Genomic DNA, 19,687 nt, shown 5'->3' with positions numbered 1-19,687 from the left:
ATATGCCCTTGTATTTGGTTATTTTCGTTCATATGTGGATTCCCTTGCATTTTAGATGACCATTTCGCTGTCGAAACGAAATTCATTTCGCGCAGCTTCAAATGAACTGTCAGTGCCGACATGTTGAGTGTTGATAATTTTGACTGACACTTCATTTTTTAACGCTGATGACAAGTCTAAGCTGCGCCTGTTGTCGTGCTGCCACTATTGGTTGCTTCTTCATGCATACAATTTAAAATTCAGCATATTCCAATGAATTTACGCGCGAGTTCATACAAACATATATGTACATTTATATTTACATATGTGGTGGATATGATATAAGTACATATATTAAAAAATTCTGATATTCATTGAAGATTGGCAAATTAATAAGTTAAAATTATTCTCACACTCACGTACGAATACCATATATGCCATGCATGCTCGGTGAGTATTTCGCAAGTGGGTTGAGATTATCACGCCATTTCTTGCAGTTAATACATACATATATATGTAGGTATGCATATCTGCTCACTGCTCATCGGCCGAAGAAATTTCCATCAAGAAGTGAAAAATTGCCCGAGTGCAAAATTGAATGTAAAATAAAAATGTAAGCGAAAAATGAAGGCAAAAAATGAGCTTAACGTCGGCTCGCCAGGTGTGCAAACTAAAAGATTATATGTGGCAGTGTGTGCGCTGTAATCGGAGGCGGGCAATAAGCTGGCTGGCCAATATGAGCAGGGTCGCAGACGCGTTTTCACAATGCAAAAAAATAAATGTATATTTCGCGGTGGAAAGTATTCGCCAATATATAAATCATACGATATAAGTGTAAATATATACATATACATATGTACGTATTCATACAGATTTTACTGAAAAATAATTGGATTCATAAATATGCATGTACCGCAGTTTGCATATAAATACTTATGGACCAGCATGCATTTGGAAATGAGCAAAAATTAAATGTGGTCAAAGAGGAGAGAATTTCAGTATTTCAACTGTGTTAAGTTGTGAGCTTTCGCAAGGAGGTTCCAAATAATCCAAATAATTAATAAAACAAAAGTTAATTTATGGTCTCATAATACCGATTAATGAATTCTAGTTTGAAAAAAAAGCTTAAAGCCACTTTCACCTTGGTAATAATAGCACAGATTACGTATGGCGTAAATAAATGAATTGAGGTGAACAAACAAGCGGACGACTTGGCAAGGAGTCCAAGGGGCGCTTGCAATTCTCTCAACGAAATAGCTTAGCACTTCCGTATCTGCTTGCTTTTCACTTAAACAATTTTTTAAGATGTGACGGTGGTTTCGCGCGTGGAATGTGTGAAGAGCCTCCCCCGACTGTACCACCGCGCAGCTTTCGCCCGGTCGGCACGGCGCGTCGAGTCACGAAATGCTTCGAAATGGATTTATGCGCGTAGGCGAACTCTTTCAATTAACAAGTAAGCAAATAAATGAGTGGGGATTACAGAAAGTTTACAAAGCTTTGGGATTTAATTTACTCCACCTTTTTCTATTTACTCTTTAAACCCAAATAGCCTTACTGCATATTTGATTAGGTTCAGGTATTTTAACCATGACGCTTAGATGAGGGCCACAGAATAAACCTCTAATTGCTTTTATTCTACACTTTAAATCGATTTTAAGATGCTTCATGGGTCATGAAATCTTCTCGCAGCGCTCGCTGCTCGTCTGTTGCTGCTGTTTGCGGCCGCACAAATTCCAGCTCACGTAACATTGTGGTTGCTCAGCCATCACTTACTACAACCATACATATTCACTCCTATTCACAGGCATCTATGTGTGTATGTGTGTGTGTGTGCGAGTGTGTGTGGTGTTACACCTGCAACATCATCTCAATATCGCCCTTTGTGCTCACATTGGTTAAATGGGAATTTAATGTGCCATCACTTCATTCGTCGGTGGAATTATTTTTAGCGTCAGTTGGTTTAAAAAGTTTTTGCGCTCGCATGTAGGCAACTGTGCGAGGTGGTAAATGTGTGGGAAGGTAGAGAATTAGCACTTTTAGCAATGAATTTTCACTTGCATGTTATGTGCTGAGAAAATTCGTCTTCGAGTTCGAATAAAATTCTCGGAATTTTTTGTAGACTTTCACAATTTATTTGACCGACTTTCGGAGGGAATTTGGAAGTGTATGGGTTCTTACATATATTCATTGAATACTATGTAGTATGTATGTGATTGGCGTTGAAACCGTTTAGCCGGTTATAGCCAAATCGATGATAGCGCGCCACTCCTCTCTTTCTCTCGCAGTTCGGCGCCAGTTGGAGATTCCAAATGTAACCAGGTCGCTCTTCACCTGGTCCCTCCAGCGGAGTGGAGGCCTTCCCCTTCCTCGGCTTCCTCCGGCGGGTACTGCATCGAACACTTTCATCGTCTGCGGTATTCGCCGTTGCCAATGTTCTGAGGACCATAAATCTTGCGCAAAATTTTCTTCTCGAAAACTCCTAGTGTCGTCTCATCTGATGTTGACATCGTCTAAGCTTCTGCACCATAAAGCAGGACGGGAATGATAAGCGACTTGTAGAGTTTGATTTTGGTTCGTCCTGTTGGCAAGAGTGATTCTGCGCTGGATTTCGAGGCTGACATTGATGGTGTTGTTGATGCTAGTTCCCAGGTTTACGAAATTATCTACAACTTCGAAGTTATGACTGTCAGCAGTGACGTGGGAGCCAAGCCGCGAATGCACTGACTGTTTGTTTGATGACAGGAGATATTTTGTTTCTTTATAATTTTGTTTCTTTATTTATTGAGATTAAGTGTTTCGAGCTTTCTCTCTGGGATACCTATCAGAAAACCTTACATCCAGTCTCGGTACGGTATCCACATGAATCTAGATTATCTAATGACCTCTCGACGTGATAACAAATACATTGGTATATAACGACGTTCAGTAATAGATCGTTTGCCCTAGATGAGTGATTGAGTTCCCGAATACGCTTTGCTGGTGAAATTTAAGAGTACATAAATTATGATATAACGAGATATTTCTGGAATGAATAATTAGAAAATCAGAAACAGAATCAGTAAACTAATGTATAATTTTTTTTTGCCAAAAAGTGAGTTAATTGCGTTTGTCAATCAATATTATTAGTTATATTATTAGAGTTCTTTGTCACTTCATTATAGTTACATACATTTTGTCAACTCTCTCTATTAATAAACTGATTGATAATTTCACAGAAGTGCCAAGCAAATACTTAGTCTTCTACAAACGAGCTAATTAGCCTCCAACTTTGCTAATTACACTCAAATACTACTAAATTCAACTGAATAAAAATTATAAAAATACATATGTACTATACTATGCTGAAAATAAATGTACTGTTATTATATACATATATATGTTTGTGTGAATGCGGCCATCAACTACTCGCTCACAGTTATAAGCAAAAACGAAAAGGAAATCGTCCAATGAGCAACAGGTTGTTGCAATCAAGAAAATGATGTAATGTGACAACAAAAACACGGGCTGACTATTGCTCACTTCTAGCAAATATTGATTGATGGGCGTTCACGCGTATGTAAGTGCCTTTGTATGTGATTAATTTGTATGCTGTGAAATTGAGGTGAAATGATTTAAGTGTGTTGGGGGCGTTGCTCTCGCACGCGTCTAAATATACGAGTTTGAATGGACTGCATTGAGTAACGAGCAAAATGCTAAGAACTGGACTAGAAGTGTGCTAATTGAATAAGTTTTATTTTCCCTCGTGCCAACTTATGCCATAATATACTAGTTAGTTAGTTAGTTAGGTGTTGGTGTAGTGGCTGACAAACTTTGCACAGCGTGTTTCAGGGTAATATATTTCATTGATTATAAAATAAAGGGAAAGTCCAATTAAAACTTCATTAAGCAGCGCGAGTACTGTGAATTTCTGTGAGCTAGTCGACATTTACTCTTTTGGGTTTAAGTTCCGCTGATTGTCCAAGGCTACTTAATGAGGTAGAGTGCGTTTACTGCGCCTTCTCCGCATCTTATTTTCTTTTTAACACTATTATTTTGATTGATTTGGTTTAATACATTCTTTAATGAGGAGATGCATGTGTGTGTGTAGGTGCGTTCTCTCATAATTTTCTATATATATAAAGGTTAATCTTGAATTTGTATTATTCAACCAAGTAAGAATAAAGGGACATTCAAGGATATTTGAAAGCAAATAGCGGTATTCAAACCATAAATACGTTCTATACTTGTATATGTGCTCAGTCACATTTCTGTAGTAAAGTGTTGTCCTATGTTGTCTCAATGAAATTGTCTTATTGTGGCTTCTCATTCAAAATCTAGAAGAACTAGGATATATTTAATCACCCTGTATTGATCAAATCCCTCATTAAATTTAAAATATACTTCTATTTTTAAACGAGCTAATCGCTTTCGGAGAGAAATGGTGAAGCAGTCAAATTCACTGCCGGAATGTCTGGATTGTACATAAACAGTATCTAACACTGAAAACAACAATTAAATTGAATTTTTTTTTTATTTTTTAATTTAAAATTTTGTGAGTAAATCCATTTTTATTAAAAATCAGTTTTTTATTTAAATTCATATAAATTTTTTCGGTGCCAATCTCAAGGAAAATGGCGCAAACAACACAATTCTTCTGTGATATACGCTTGTATTAATTATATACATACATACCTACCTTTTCAATCTTCCAACATTCTTTCATTCTCGACACATTTTTAAAGACATGAAATTGCTGCGAAATTCAGCGCTTCGTTAGCGACGTTAACTTACAATTTTATGACACAATTAAGTGAAATTATATTCGAGCATAAATAAAATTGTAATTCATTGCTTGGCAAAGGTTGCCTGGTAGCTGACTGATGTTCCACACATACACGCATACTCGTGCGTGTGTATGTACGAGTATGTATCTAAAGTGATTGCAAGGGGACTACTTAATGCAAGTGAAAATGTGCTTGCACAGCTTTTATTAATAATTAACAGAATGTTAAAGCTACTTTAGCGAAAGCGAGCGTAAAAATCAAGCATTTGTTGCAATGAGATGTGGATGTACGCGAGTACACTTGAAAACGACGACTTGAGTCTGAATGGCACCTGGCATTCATTTATGCGTAAAAAGTCGATTTAAAGAAGATGAAAGCGGTGAAATGCTGTTTGAATTGTATAAGAATGCTTCACACATAAAATAAAAGTAGAATATGGGAATATTTAACGAACTCACAAATATATTTGAACAAATGCATACAGAAATCGTTTAAATTCGTAGTGCAGTTTAAGAAATGAAACTTTTATTATTTTACATATATATTGATCAACTCAGTTTATATTCATCTTTTTTACAATTTGACCTCTACTCAAATCGATTGCTTGTCCCGCTTTTATGAGACATTTGTTTTTCCAACCGATGAATTGCGGTTTTGCTCGTGGACAAAACAAACGTGGCGTTGGTTGGGTGGAAACATTTGCGGTTTCTGATGAGGTCGCTTGAATTCGTTGAAATACTTTTAGAGTAGCGCATGGTCATGATGACAATGCCCAGTAGGGTGGGCAAAGTAGAGAAGTATGAGTAACGAAATCATATTTCTAATATTTCTTACAAAACAATTTTCATCAATCTAATATGTGATAGCCTTTTGCAAAACCTTCTTTAGTGCCTGGGTGTATAACTTTATGTTGAAAATTTGTTACTCATACGCCATGTCTGCCCCACTCAGAACAATCTCTTCAACATTTGCACAAAATAATAGCATAAATCCAATGAGTAGTTGCTTTACTCGATTATTGTGCGGTGAGATGGCGGCTAGTCCATTGAATGAACGAAATTTACCGTGTAATCCTTACAACTATTCTTAATGCCAAAGAGCCAATATAAATTTGCACTAAATTCGCTGTGAGAAAATCATAAAAGCTGACAAACATTTAGTGAATTCGTGCACGAAGTTATTGACTTTGACACGCATCAAGAAACTTTATGAGGAGACGTCTCAACTAACTGACGAATTCTCTTATTTTCGGAGTAACAAAGCGTGAATAAATGCGTAGAGAACATAATGAATTAATTAGAGGCCAAAAGTAACTGTGCGATTCCGAGGAAGCCTTCTAGAAATTTGTGTGCGCAGCTACAATTGCTTTTCTCTTCTGATAGCCTTGGGGGCAACGACGAAAAACAGGCTCACCTGTCTGAGTGAAAACAAAGAATACTAACGAGCTCCAATAAATTTGACGAGTGCATACACACACACACACAAACTCACGAGTATATACAGACATGAAAATAACATAAAATACCTAATTACTGATGCCACTCACTTTCCTCTTCATCTGCATTGAGTTGTAAGGGAACTTTGCCACTTCCTTTTATCTTTATTGCACCAATTAGTTAATTCTTTACTTCTAACGATTTCTAAGAACATACCGAGCGGCATCTTAGCAGGTTTGCCTTAAGCTTAATCTGGTGAACAAGAGTTTTTGATAATGATAAAACTGTAAAGTTTGAAGTAAAGCAAAAATTTTGGCATTTATGAAATATTAATATATAGAAATCTGTGTAATCTTTCTCATTTTATTTATTAATAATTATTTTTTCATTAATTGCTCGCGAGTGTCATATGGCTCGATCTGCTCTATGTACATGTACATAGATCATTATGACATATACTGTTATGAACTCTCTTCTGTGTGGAGCAGAGTTAAACTCGTAATCGAAAGTGAACCTCACTAAGGGGAACGTAAAACAAATTTTATTGTAATTTATTTCGATTTATTTGCACAGTAACCACAGAGCCATGTAACGCAAGTGCTTGCAACATGAAAGAGGCGGATGATTTTTCATAATTAAAATGTTGAAGCTAGGAAATAACAGCGTTTTACATACATACACGCATACATACGTACACTCACTTATTCATATTTGGCGGTGACCGCGCCGCTGGCAATAGCTAAACATCGTTCATACCGAAAGCGACTTCAAAATTTAGTCACAAAACGCAAAATTTATGCAACCACTAAGCCAACAAAGGCAAGTAACTGTAAATGCGTAAACGTAGTGAAAGACAACCGCTGCAACAACAAACCCCATAAAAATAACGACAACATCCAACGGGCATCAGCTCGACAGCCCACAGGGCCAGAACAGACAAGGCACCTACTCGTACAACAAAAGCGGGTGTTGTTACAAGCGACTATAAAATGAATGCTCCAGCTCTTACATGGATTTCGTATGCGCAAACAACACGTACATATGTATGTATGTATGTATGCGAAATGGTCGTGGTGTGTCCAGCAGTGCTGCATGCTCGTATTATGGATTTACTGGGTGCTTCGCATTCATGTGAGTGCTTGGGGTTTTGCATATTTCAGTTTTGACCGTGTGTTGACCCAGTGTGCATACTTACACGGATACTTACAGTTATTACACGTACTGATTCTTTGTTTTTGTTGTTGCCCGAGTGTGTAAGACTGCATAAACATGTATGAGTGCATGTGCGAGCTGTGTAAAATGCTAAAATTTTTATTCTCAACCATTTTCTGAAATATTGTGGTTAAGAGATTACAACTAGAGACTATTTGGCGTTAACAATTTACATCACTTCACTTGAACTTTGAGGTTAGGTTAAGTCCCACTTAGGCAGCTAAAAACGAAAACACACACACGGGTATCCGAAAAAGTTGGATATCGAAGTAGCTTTTTCAAGATACTAATGTTAAAGAGATCATACTCCTTGACTATCTTTGCATCCGGTATTGCTGCACTGCTGTCGGCGTGAATGCCGACGACGTCAAGAGAGTTGACATAAATTAGTATTCTGCTCAACTGCTATTGTTTTCTCTTGTACTACTTTAGGAGAAAACTTGCTCCATATTAGTATATGCTTCACTAAATGTAAAGAGTTTGAACTCTGATCGATGACTCTATATCGAGTGATTGAGATATACGTGAAAACTTTTTAGTAAAATGCTAAAATATAATTTAAGAACTAACTCCAGAGACTAATATCGATGATTGCAAGTGAGTATATCGCTAGCATTTGTGGTAAATGAAGAGATCCGCAAGTGCCCATAAAACGAATTCACAGTTCCTCATATTTTCCAAAAATGAGAACGCCTTTATAATCAGACATATGCTGTGTTATGACAAAGTAAGGTTCCGGTGCAATTTTAGTAGACACATAAGTAGCAGTTGTGCTCACACACACGAGTAGATGGCTTTATGGCTTCATGTAATTCATTTTGGCATTGTGTGACATCCATCAATCTCTTTAAAATTTTAATTTAGACTACTCCAAGAATTTACGAGAGATAAATATGTCGCTGTCGTGCGTTCACATGGATTTGACAACTGCAAGCTGTGGGGATTCGACACCCACAGCGGTCGGTGTGTAGGGGGTTTGTAAAAACTTTCTGACGCAGCTGTTGTGTTTCGCCTTCGGATGTTATACTTTTGCTGGGTTTTATGCTCCTAAAATGCTTGTATATAACTATTATTATTTTAGAGCATCCAGCATAAGGCGGAAGCATATGAATTTGTGACACGAGGCAACTTCACGTTTGGTTTAATAATAATTTAATGATAGTTCACCTTAAAATTGACGCTTCAAAAGCTCTACATGTCGAAAAAAATTCTTAAATAGACAAACTGTTGCCAACAGATGCCAAAGTTATGAAGTCACCCTATCTAGCAGTCATCCTTGCATCCGCACTGATAAATTTAAAAACACAAAATATTTCATTTATTTCGTCCCTCCAATTCAGCAGAATTTTAACAGAACAGAAGTATAGTAGCCTGTCCTCCCGGCTCGGATTTTAGCCACCAATTCATGTGCATGTTAAAGAGATTTTGTTATTATTCCGAAAGCCTCACATGTGTGAGACTTGACAGCTTTGGGACAAAGCGGGGCTACAATTTAATGTTTTGAGCCGCATTTACCTTGTCAACAATAATACAAGTACAACAAACTACAAAGAAGGCATATAATGTAATCCATGTATGGTAAACCTAACCTACATACTCGTATGTGCGTGTGTGTGTGTGTGCCTGTGTGTAAATGAAAAATTTCACGCATGCGAGTATGGAAAGTTTTGCGCAGAGCTATGCTGTAACAAGTTTGCAAACAATATCCAAGTGGAAAATATTAAAGTGAGCTATCACTTCTACCAGAGACTACACTTTGAGCACAGGAACCTAAGAGGTTCAAGAGGTGATAATTAGATTTTCGAACATAGTCAAGAGCCAAACAGGAGCCACATTTTAAAAAATGAAAAGACTCGCAAAGTCCAAAAGTGCAATGAGTACTGAAAGGACAAGGATGCCACACTTTTCGCACTTTCAATAAATATTATTCATTTTGCATTTTCCTACTGGGTATGTATTTGTATGTGAGCTTATGTATATGTATTTGTTCAAGTTAGGCTGATGGATGGCGTTGGCGAATTGAACAAAAATAGATAAAGTTGTTACAAGGGAAAATAAGAAGCAATGCAAAACATCAACACAAATATTATTAGAATAGCAGAGAATACTTATACACCTACACGTAACCCCATGGGAAGTTCATAAGCTTGCACTGAAGTTCGGACCAAGAATAGTCTCGGTGGCTTTCTCTTTCTTATTTCAGCATTATTGTGGACAGGCAGCCAATTTTAAATAAGAGTTAAGTATTAATGAGGACTGATGATTAAATTGGTTTGCTTTTCGTATGTATTTATTTTTATGTCAGCATTAATGCCATTCAAAGTCTCTTTTATATGTATGTCCGCATTTCTGCATATTCAACTAGTAGTTCCAGCACTAGTGTGCATAAAAAGTTGCTGCTTTAATTCATGTCTCCCACCGTTCAGTGTAAATCTCAAATGTATATTTAGAAATGCAAATAGAAAGAGCTTTCCATATTCCTTACTATTTAAACTGCTCTTTGCCCTGTTTTCCTTTTTTAGAATTATGAGAAATGCGCACGTTAGCTGTTTCTTTACTGCGTTCTTCTCGGGCTGAGACATACTATTTTCGAATTCCCTTTGAATGGTAGTTGGAGTAATATAACTAGTGATTGCTATCGGTTTCCCATTTCCTCTGAAAGGGAATCAAAATATTTCCGCACGTAAATCAATAAAAAGGAGTTGGCGAGCATTCTGCAGCATCTACGATATCATTCATCTTGACGCATATAGATGAAATTAATATTGGCATATGATTTCATTTTTTTCGCATTTTGCAGAGATGTTTCTGTTGTTGAAGTTATAGTTTGAAGAACAGAAAGGCTCTCCTAAGTTTTTCAATTATAATATTAGTTATTTTATGCATATATTATTGGAAACATTTCACAATTATTTTTATCATACTTTTAGATCATAAGAATCTAATAAACAAACTATAGCTTAAGTTATTAATGAGCCTCGCCTTGAAATAATGATGAACAAATTACATGGTTCATTTGGACCGTAGTAAAAATGGTTTCGAAAGGCATTATGCCGTTGTACTTGGAAACAGTTCTAGGTATTTCCAAGATTCCGAGGCATCACACTTTAACGCTATCTGTAGCAATCGGCTCACGGCTGTTATTGCTTGTGACAGCAGAAACCGCCATGACTACCACAGAACTGGAAGTGGCAGCGTAGTCACCGCTACCGCCACCGTCGCCATTACTGCCATCGTCATGGCCATTGCCACCGCAAGGCTCAGCCAGCATCGCGACCACTTTGCGTCAATTGTTTTGTACGCGAATGCTGCTATTTATAAATCTTGTTTGCTTGTTTTTCTCCCGTCCTACTCCTTATTTATGCCTGTCACCGTCGGACTGTGCCTACTTTCCTTATTTTCTTTACTTTCGCTTGTTATTCATTTATTTATTTTGCTGCCTGCTTTCATATTTGTAGAAGCGATTGTGCCTTTTGCAGAGGCATCGTAGAACTCTTGTGTCCCATACACACAAACACACAACCACATCTATTTCATATTTGTGCGTGCATATTTACTTGCCTGTTGCCTGTAGAGTGTGTGTGTGTGTGTCTGCGTGCCTTTGAGCTGCGCAGCTCAACGGGCGGGATCAATGTATTACAGTTGAAAATGTTTCGCTTTTATTTAATATAGCTTTGCAGAGATTTACACGAGTTTACATGCAGCAATTCACAAAATAAAAATAAAATTTTAATTAACCAAATTTCGCAAAAAGCGTGTCAAACTGTTGATAATTTGTTGGGGGCGTGCTTCCGACACTTTCAGTGAAATGAAAGCAAAGCGAGGAAACAATGGAATGCTCTATGTATGTATTTATAACAATATGTAAATGCGGAGTATGCCACGTCGTATGAGTAACATTTATTTGGGCGGTGAATGAGAAGAAGGTTTAGAATCTGGCGATCATCGGATGTTTGCGTACGAAATCTGACATTTGTCAGCCAATTCGCTGTGTTGCGTGAATGAGTGTCTATCATTCCTTTCGCGAGTGTCTATCATTTGGTGAAGTGTGGGTTAAAACTCCTACCGAGTCCAAATCGTAAATGCTATGAAATTGTATACATTCATGAAGAGAATCAACAAAAGAATTGGTTTTGTTATATTTTTTATTGTCAAAAAGCAGAATTCGAGATTTGTAGTTTGATTATTTTGAGGAGAATTATTGAAAAATTTATTTATTTGGGTTTTAGTGTGAAAGCTAAAAAGGAGGCATTGAGGTCGGAGCACGTGCACTGCATCGAAAATTATTAATCAAAGTTCAGCAGTTCTTTCTAATTTATTTCGACACCGTTACAAAGCACGTTCGGCATTTCTTTGAATTGGCTTTGAATTGGCTTTAATAAAACTGGGCACACCCGTTTATAACGGATAGTTCTTATTTTTCCTCATAAACACTTAAATTTAGTTAACAATACACTTTACTTAGTGCTCATCTACTTTCGGTTGAAGACAGCTGTAGAATCTATAATGAGCTTGGGAAGTCTTAGTCAACAAAGCGGATATCTCACGGATATCGTCTCAGCACAGCAGCTCTTTCCATTCACACCATTCCCGCCACACTGAGGTGAGCAATGCTCCTCAACTTTTCAATGTGTGTGTGCGTGGCTGCCAGCCCGACCGGTTTGCCGCTGTACGAGTATATTGCTGTTGCTCACTTAAATTTGATGGCGATGCTCCGATAAATGGGCATACAATTTTATGCTGCAACACGCACAAGCGCATAATATTAAACGCTGGTCATTCGGTTGGCTGCCATGACCACTGCGCTGCGCTGTGCCGGACGCCGGGCGCCTGGTGCACAGAACACTTTCAAATCCCGTTTGTGCAATTTACAATTCTATATTTCTGCCACTTTACCCTTTTCCAATTCACACACACACCCGCTCACATGCACATTTATGGCTGCAGTGGTTAGTGGTTGGTTGAGCAAATATAAGAGTGGGGCGAGGAAATAATTTCCGGCTGTTGAGCGATTCAAAGGGTGATAGACCGGAAATCAAATTACTGCAATGGCTTAGACGTTAAACCGCTATTTTGAGGTACAAAGTGAACGCAACTACACGCGAAGACTGATGAAAGTATCGATTCTGCGTTCGGTGTATTCGCACACACATTCCATCATAAATATTATATATTCTCAAATTCACATCCACCCACACACACATGCATATATAGTAGAAGTAACTGCTGCGTGTGAGCAGAAAAAACTTTATTCCAAATTGCGGATGTGTGTCCGTCTGCAGCACGATTCGTCGCTGGAGCGCGGTTGCTTGTACCCCAATATATTATATTTATTTCCACAGCAAGCAACGCATGACACATGATTTTGATATTTATTATAGGAATTATGTTAATATGAAAGATTAGTTTGTTATTATACTGTCTGTCGCCAGAGCGAAATTGTGTTGATAGCGTTGTCGGTGGAGAAAATTGAAGACACAATTTTAGTTTTGTTGCTTTCGATTGCTACTTGTTAAAAACTGTGGAAGAAGCTGAGAAATTCCTATGAACAAAGTCTTGACATCACAAATTGAATAACGGGATACAGAAAAAGGGAGTAGAAAGAGAAAGCGCAATCGAAGTGCTCAAGTGCCATCCCTCGGAACAAAGTATTTAAGCTGAATTACTAAGAAAATGCTTTACTTCACTGGGGAATCTTTACATCTGAATCGATTCATGAAATTCATGACTTTTGATAGACAGTTCGAAGAAACTATGGATCTGAACAGCAATAGAGGGGAGGCGTAGGCATTTCTAGGAAAAAGTTAGACCAGAACATTTGTTGTCCGCATACAGCAAAAGCTCGCCTTTACAATTTTTGATCGATTTTTGGGGCATTCTATAATGTAACTGTTTCTAATTTTCTTTTGCTTCATATTCAACGAATTCAATACTAATTCTTAGAGATGTAAGGCGAGATTGTGTGTATTCATAACGTTGACAGATTCACATAAATTAGGTCGGCTTCAGATAATTGAACTTTGGGATTGTGTGTTAAAAATTCTGAAAATATTTTCTGCACTGACATACAAATAACGGTGTAAAGGAAATCGAATGTTCACTGTAGCTGCAAAGTGCATTCTTAAATTATTAGAAAGCGCCATTGTACACGCCATTAAACTATCAGGGATATCAATGAAATATTCAATAATACAAATAAACAGCGGAGGCTTACGAATGTGGTAAGTACAAAATGGTCTTTCTAGATAGCACATAAATTGCTTACACAAGCTTCACATAAGCTGTGGGGAAGGTGTGCGCCAGCGCCAGCCATTCTCAAATGACACTGCTGCATGCTGCGCATTCTCCAATATCTGTTGCCCCATACGGCATTTCATACATTATTGAAGCATTGCATAAGAATCACAATTCTGCAAGCAAAAGTCGCTTCACGGACACATTTGAGAATAAAGTGGAATTGTGATCACTCTCCATTTTTGTTTCAAATGCCATATTTCAAAATCAACTTCGAGCCAAATGTGAAATGAAATATATAGTAATTATGTATTATTTTAGAAGTAGTCAGTTACATATTCCTGATGACAAGCAAGAAGTAAAACTTACCTGTTAAACGTGTGTATGTTTTGCTCACCACGGAACATACAGAATTATATGTTCTAAATACAAACATTTGTACAAGTAAATGAGTTTTGAGTACCCTAATTAATACACATTTTTTCAAGGCAGCTGATAGCTAATAAGCCATTTAACATGATAGATAAATAAAAGGGGAATCAGGCGATTAAAACATCTAATTATACACTTGAAAGGACGCTTGATAATTTTTATTGAGATATTTGTGAAGTGGAGAGTATTAGAAATTTCAAAGCATTCGACACGTTTACCCGTTTTACAAAAAAAAAAAATAATTAAATAAATTAAATCAAATTTCTTTAAGGGGTTAGGTGTAGTCAGAGACACGTAAAAATTACAATTTTCAGTAATTTTTTTGCCATTAAATCATAATATTTTATAAAAGTAATAATATGCCATTATTATACAATGTTTTGACTTAAACTCACGAAAATTTGAAAAAAAAACTCCAAAGTTATATTATAGCTCTGTGTTGACCCAGTTTCAGAAAAAGATTCTTGTGGGGACAATCATAAGTCCTTGGTGGAGATTCATCTAAAATCAATCGGCTAAAAAAATAATTTTATAAATAGATAATCCTGGGCCTGAACCAAATTTTTTTTATTTCAAAAATTATCAAAATGTCGGCCTCAGGAAATTTTTTTCTAGATTTTCGGGAAAAATCAACAGTTAATTGGTCTTAAAAAATCAAAAATTTTGAAAAAAAAATCTTTGGTTTAGGCCTGAGTTTATTATGTATTCTAAAAGCTGTTGAAATTATTAAAATCTCCCCAGCGGTTTTCGAGTTACAGTTGTCACCAGTTCAAAAAACATAGTTTTGAGAAAGAATCATTTAAAGTTTCACACTAGCGTGTTGGAGAGCCCTAGCGCTCGTTGTTATTTGTCGAATAACTCTAAAAGCAATTATCGGGTAAACTTCAAGAGTAATTTTCAGGGTACATTTGTAAGATATTACACTTAACGAAAATGCAAAAAAATTGATTTTTTGAAAATCCTGACTACCCCTAACCCCTTAATAAATTGGAATTCGAGTAGTGTAGGTTTGCTCACCATTTTGTTATTTTACAATTGCAATTAACAGCAATTCACCTGCACCATTCTATTAAAATTTAGATTTAACTTCATTTACCTACCAACAACAATTGTAATTATTTAAAACTATTTTATTAAAATTTCATATGAGAAGCAAAAGCCTATTAGAAGAACAGACGTATTGGTTGGATAACATTTTGGTTTGATTTTGATAAATTTAAAATAATAAATAATAAGTCTTCAGTAATTAATTAAAAGAGATGAAAGAGATGTTCTGAAATAATCAGAAAAGACTTGAACTTGACTTGATTTCGCCAAAGCCAGTGTTTTAGCTATTTTTAATCCCTTATGGTATATTGATCAGCTTACTCGAATGCTATTTTCATTGTATCACGCGATTCCACTTTTTACAACCACTTATTTGGTAGTAATTAATTTTTCATTAGTATTGCAACCTGACCTTTCAAAGTTAGTGTGTGTGCCACTAAAAGTTCTTTAGACAGTGTATATGATATATACTATATGGATGGTCTCTCTTTGGTTGTATTGTTAGGTTGCTTCGTTACTTTACTGCGACAAAGGCCATTGTTTGGAGAGTGCAAATTGTTTGCCATTGTCGTCTCTTTTATTTAGTGTTTGGTTTTACTGCTTTTGTTTGCATCATCAAATTGCCGCTACGTGTTCGTTTTGTAGTTGAGGCAATATCGTTCGATGGCTAACCCACACACACACACACACACACACTTGCACTCATACGCAGCGGTGTACGGCTGTGTTCATACCATTATGTGGAAATTTATGTCTGCCTGTCGAATGGCATATAGCGATTGAGATTTTATTAGTACTAAAATTAATGCGCTTTTTACCGTTGTACATGTGTACGAGTACAAACATATGTTAAGTGGGGCGTTCGATTGGGCCGATGCTATAGCGGCAATAATGGGGATCATCTATTTCTATATAACTCAATTTAGTCGGCATTTTCCTTATTTACATTGACTGTTTTGATAAGCCTGACATTTGAAAATGATTGCGGAATACATAACATCAATGGCGTTACTTGTGGTAGACACAAAATACAAATCCAATCGGAAGAATGCCTTAGACATTGTTTAGAGTGAAGATTCAGAAATTACTCCCCATGCAAGGGGGTGCTTCAGTGACTAAAGCTAGCTAACATTTGCATAATGCAAACACCTTGAATTGCCTTCTTTAATTTTCTTTTCTATTTTTGTACCTCCCTCTGTTTAGAATTGTCGCAGCCATTGTCCTTGAGAGCCTTTGTCGGCGAATGGCAACAAAAGTTTTGAGTTACAAAACGACTGACAACAAGCAAAGCGACAACTGTCGCAAATCAATTTATATCAATCATAATTAGGTGTGAAATAACAACTTAAACGAAGCCACACGCAAACGAGCCGCACGCACGACTGGCATGAGTTGGAGGGACGCCAAATGAACAAAGTCTTCCGCAGCACTTGTCAACCATTGAATTTGATTAATTGTAGCAATAAAGTTGAAACAAATGTTGCACAGTCAGTGAAGGGAGAGAGAGAGAGAGAAAGAAATCGCAAGAGTGGCAGAGTGACAAGCAAAATTAGCTCACATATATACATACGTTTATAAGCGCGGACAGGAGACACAGTGGCATTGCGCGAGCATTTAGAAATTCTATCGTTGTAATTGCTAAATTTGACACGCTCGCAATTGTCGGTCGAATTGTCGGCGAACTGAGATAGGTTCGCAATTCCCGTTCTTTCGTGGCCACAAGCGGTGCAATTAAACAACAACAACAACAGAGACAGACAGAGACATAGAGAAAGAACTCAAGAATTAAATTGCATGAATTAGCAGTTTAGAGCGGCGAAAGAGTAATCAACAACCATACATCAGTGCTGACGACCACAACTGAACAAACAACAACAATCATAATTACTGCAACCGACGCATCAGCACACACAACCGCACGTCAACCGGTTGACTACGCCCGCAAGCGGCAAACTATCTGATGGTCGAGCCGCCGTCACAACAGCCGTATTCCCAAAGCAGCTCTGACAAGCCACAGGCTTAGAAATCTACACACAAATTTGAGCGCACGCACACAGGCTCACACACTCAGAGCTGAAAGCTGGCATTGCCCGCAACTGACAGGCCTGCCGGGATACAAATTCAATATTGTTGCCGTTGTTTGGAGTTTATTAAATTGATTGGCCGTAACTAATTGGACGGTCGGGCGTGGGCGAACGAGTGTACGAGAGCCAACGGCAGCCACAACTATACGAGTATAACCGTATAAACGGCAATGAAATCCCAGCAAGCACAATATACGCCGTGCACAATATAGTCTGTCTCAACAACAAACAACAATTACAACAACACCATCACAAAATATACAGTTGTGAAAATTTTCAATTTTAAACGCACACAACAACACTATCACAACTAGGCATACAGGTAATACTAACCCACAACTATCTGCACGCACAAACAACAACAACAACAACACCAACACACACACACTATTAATACAAAAATACACGAAGCATTAGGAACATTCACCAGAGAATTACATAGGCACACAAGCACTAACACACCAGCACGCACATAGTTTAATGAATACGGAATTTCATACAGTGTTGGGGTATAATTTAATTAGCCAAAATAGCGCAACGTTGGAAGCAGCTCAAGCAGCACATACTCAACCAGCCGCAACATAGGGCGGTGCAACGTGAAGCGCAGCAGCAGCAGCAGGCGCTGCAGCCGCAAACACAATCGCCTCAACATCAGCATCAACAGCAAAAGCGACAACAAGCGCAACCGTTCCAGCAGGCGCAGCCGAAGCTCCAGGCGCAGCAGGCGCTAGAGCAAGCAACCGCTCCACCGCAGCAGCAGCAGCAGCAGAGGCAACAGCAGCCAACGCAGGCGCCGCTAACTGCTTGCGTGGCGTCCACAGCTGCAGCGGTAGCAGCGAACGACCCGGCGACTTTTGGTTCAATTAACCCAGCGACAACCGCAATAACAACGGCCACAACGGCGGCCAGAGTCTTCTCGCGTTACGATAGCCTTGAGGAGCTGCAGCAGCGAACGAGCAGAAGTGGAAGCGCAATCGGAATATTGCCAGTGGTCGCGGCACAGGGTCCACAGGGAGCGCGCGGCAGTATAGCAGTCGGAGCTGGAGTTGGCGCGGCAGGTTTGTATGCATCCGCGGGAGCACGTCTACCAGTAGCGGGTGGCGTCAGTGGCAATAGTGGAAGCGGCAGCGGTGTTGGTGTACGCGGTTCGGCAGGTTCGCGCAGTGGTAGCATAGCGCCCGGTTTAGATGGTCACCGTGCGGTGCTGAGTGCTGGTGGAACAAGCGTAGTGTCGCCGGCTGGTCAACAGTTGAGCAGGGGCAGTGTGAATGGCTATTCGACGGCAACAACAGCGGTTGGTATTGGTGGCGGTGTTGGCATCGGTATTGGAGGAGTTAGCGGCGGCGCGGGCAGCGGTTCACAATTAATAGGTGGCACCACATCGACGGCACGTGGGCGGCTCTCAATCAGTTCACCATCTGGCGCAGGCGCAACAGCAGCGACACAAGGCGGTGTAGCTACAGCGAATGATTTCTTGTTAATAGGTGGTGCTGGTGGTGTTGGTGGTAGTGGTGCGGGTGTTGGCCAAGGCCAAGTTGGCAGTGCTGGTTCCGGCGCGGGTGGCGGTGGCGCTGGCGGTGGTGTTCCTAAACGGCAGGGCAGCTTTTCGAATGTTTTCTCGAAATTAATCGACGGAATGCCCGCCGGTACAATGTTCTCTAAATTCAAGAGTGCCAATACGGCATCCACATCCCTGCAAAACATCACCGATGCAAATCCTATCAGTCAGTACTTCGAGATTGGCAAACAAGTGGCCTGTGCAGGTCCGGAGCTGGTGTGGCGGATACATGATGGCTATCGCAAAAGTGACGGCAGGGTGAGTAAAGTCATATCAATTTATTATTTATATATTACATATGTTCCACACAAAACTAATATTACAAAAAGCATCTGCAGATCTCATCGATTAGTCCGTTAATAGGGTATAAATAATGTTCTATTTATTTGCTCTCTTCTTAGGAATGTTCTATATTTGTTTTCGAGAAGAAAATTGCTGAAAAACTTCATAAACCGCGACGTAAAGAGACAGTAACGGAACTACTTCGAAACTCTGTAAAGACAATGGAGCGTTTTCGTCACCCTAGAGTAAGTTGATAACTACCGTTTGTAGATATCAGATATGTATTGGGGTTTGATTGCCTCACTTGTTTCTTATACAATGTGTATTTTTGTTCTTATTCAAATCACAGATTCTACAAGTTATACACACAGTGGAAGAGTCGACAGATACTTTGGCTTTCGCCACTGAACCTATCTTCGCTAGTCTTTCTAATATTTTGGCGTTTCATGTAAGTAGAATATTTCAAATTCAAAGCCAACATGTTTTATATGCAAAAAGAACGGGATGAGAGACAATAAAAATGATTGTTCATTATAAAAGATATTAACAAATTTAAAACATTCCTTCAAGATGACCATAGCTCATCTTACCGGTTAATGTCATATCTTGTAGACCTCATTTTGAACCAAATTTCGCGAACAGCGTCAGTGAGTACTCTTT

At 38.5% G+C, this 19,687-nt stretch overlaps 2 protein-coding genes across 12 annotated transcripts in view; both read left to right on the top strand.

Annotated features, from left to right (window-relative positions):
• Positions 1–19,687, top strand: part of LOC105212922 (SCY1-like protein 2) — a 55,399-nt gene that overhangs the window by 8,326 nt on the left and 27,386 nt on the right. For 8 of the 11 annotated variants that reach the window (XR_008471095.1, XM_054230115.1, XM_054230114.1 and 5 more), the window contains exons 1-3: positions 17,708–19,003; positions 19,147–19,272; positions 19,377–19,475. Coding sequence is in view for 10 of the 11 variants with exons in the window: in XM_054230115.1 (XP_054086090.1) it covers positions 18,824–19,003; positions 19,147–19,272; positions 19,377–19,475 (405 nt within the window). In the remaining variant the exon portion in view is untranslated. Of the gene's footprint in view, positions 1–16,306; positions 19,004–19,146; positions 19,273–19,376; positions 19,476–19,687 lie in introns of those variants that run through there. The other 3 variants (XM_054230117.1, XM_054230116.1, XM_054230118.1) reach the window with 1 other exon arrangement.
• On the top strand, positions 12,184–18,815 carry LOC128921766 (homeotic protein female sterile-like). Its single transcript, XM_054229938.1, has 3 exons — positions 12,184–12,247; positions 17,712–18,746; positions 18,790–18,815. The coding sequence occupies exons 1-3, from the start codon at positions 12,184–12,186 to the stop codon at positions 18,813–18,815; spliced, it is 1,125 nt and encodes a 374-aa protein (XP_054085913.1).

This window comes from Zeugodacus cucurbitae, chromosome 4, assembly GCF_028554725.1.
Source record: "Zeugodacus cucurbitae isolate PBARC_wt_2022May chromosome 4, idZeuCucr1.2, whole genome shotgun sequence".
NCBI classification, from domain to species: Eukaryota; Metazoa; Arthropoda; class Insecta; order Diptera; family Tephritidae; genus Zeugodacus; species Zeugodacus cucurbitae.
This window is presented reverse-complemented; position numbering and strand designations above follow the sequence as displayed.

Coding starts and splice junctions, on each gene's coding strand:
- LOC128921766 (XM_054229938.1), top strand. CDS start 12,184: ATGACCACTGCGCTGCGCTGTGCCGGACGCCGGGCGCCTGGTGCACAG. Junction 12,248..17,711: donor ACAGAACACTTTCAAATCCC/GTTTGTGCAATT, acceptor TAATTTAATTAG/CCAAAATAGCGCAACGTTGG. Junction 18,747..18,789: donor CAGTGCTGGTTCCGGCGCGG/GTGGCGGTGGCG, acceptor ACGGCAGGGCAG/CTTTTCGAATGTTTTCTCGA.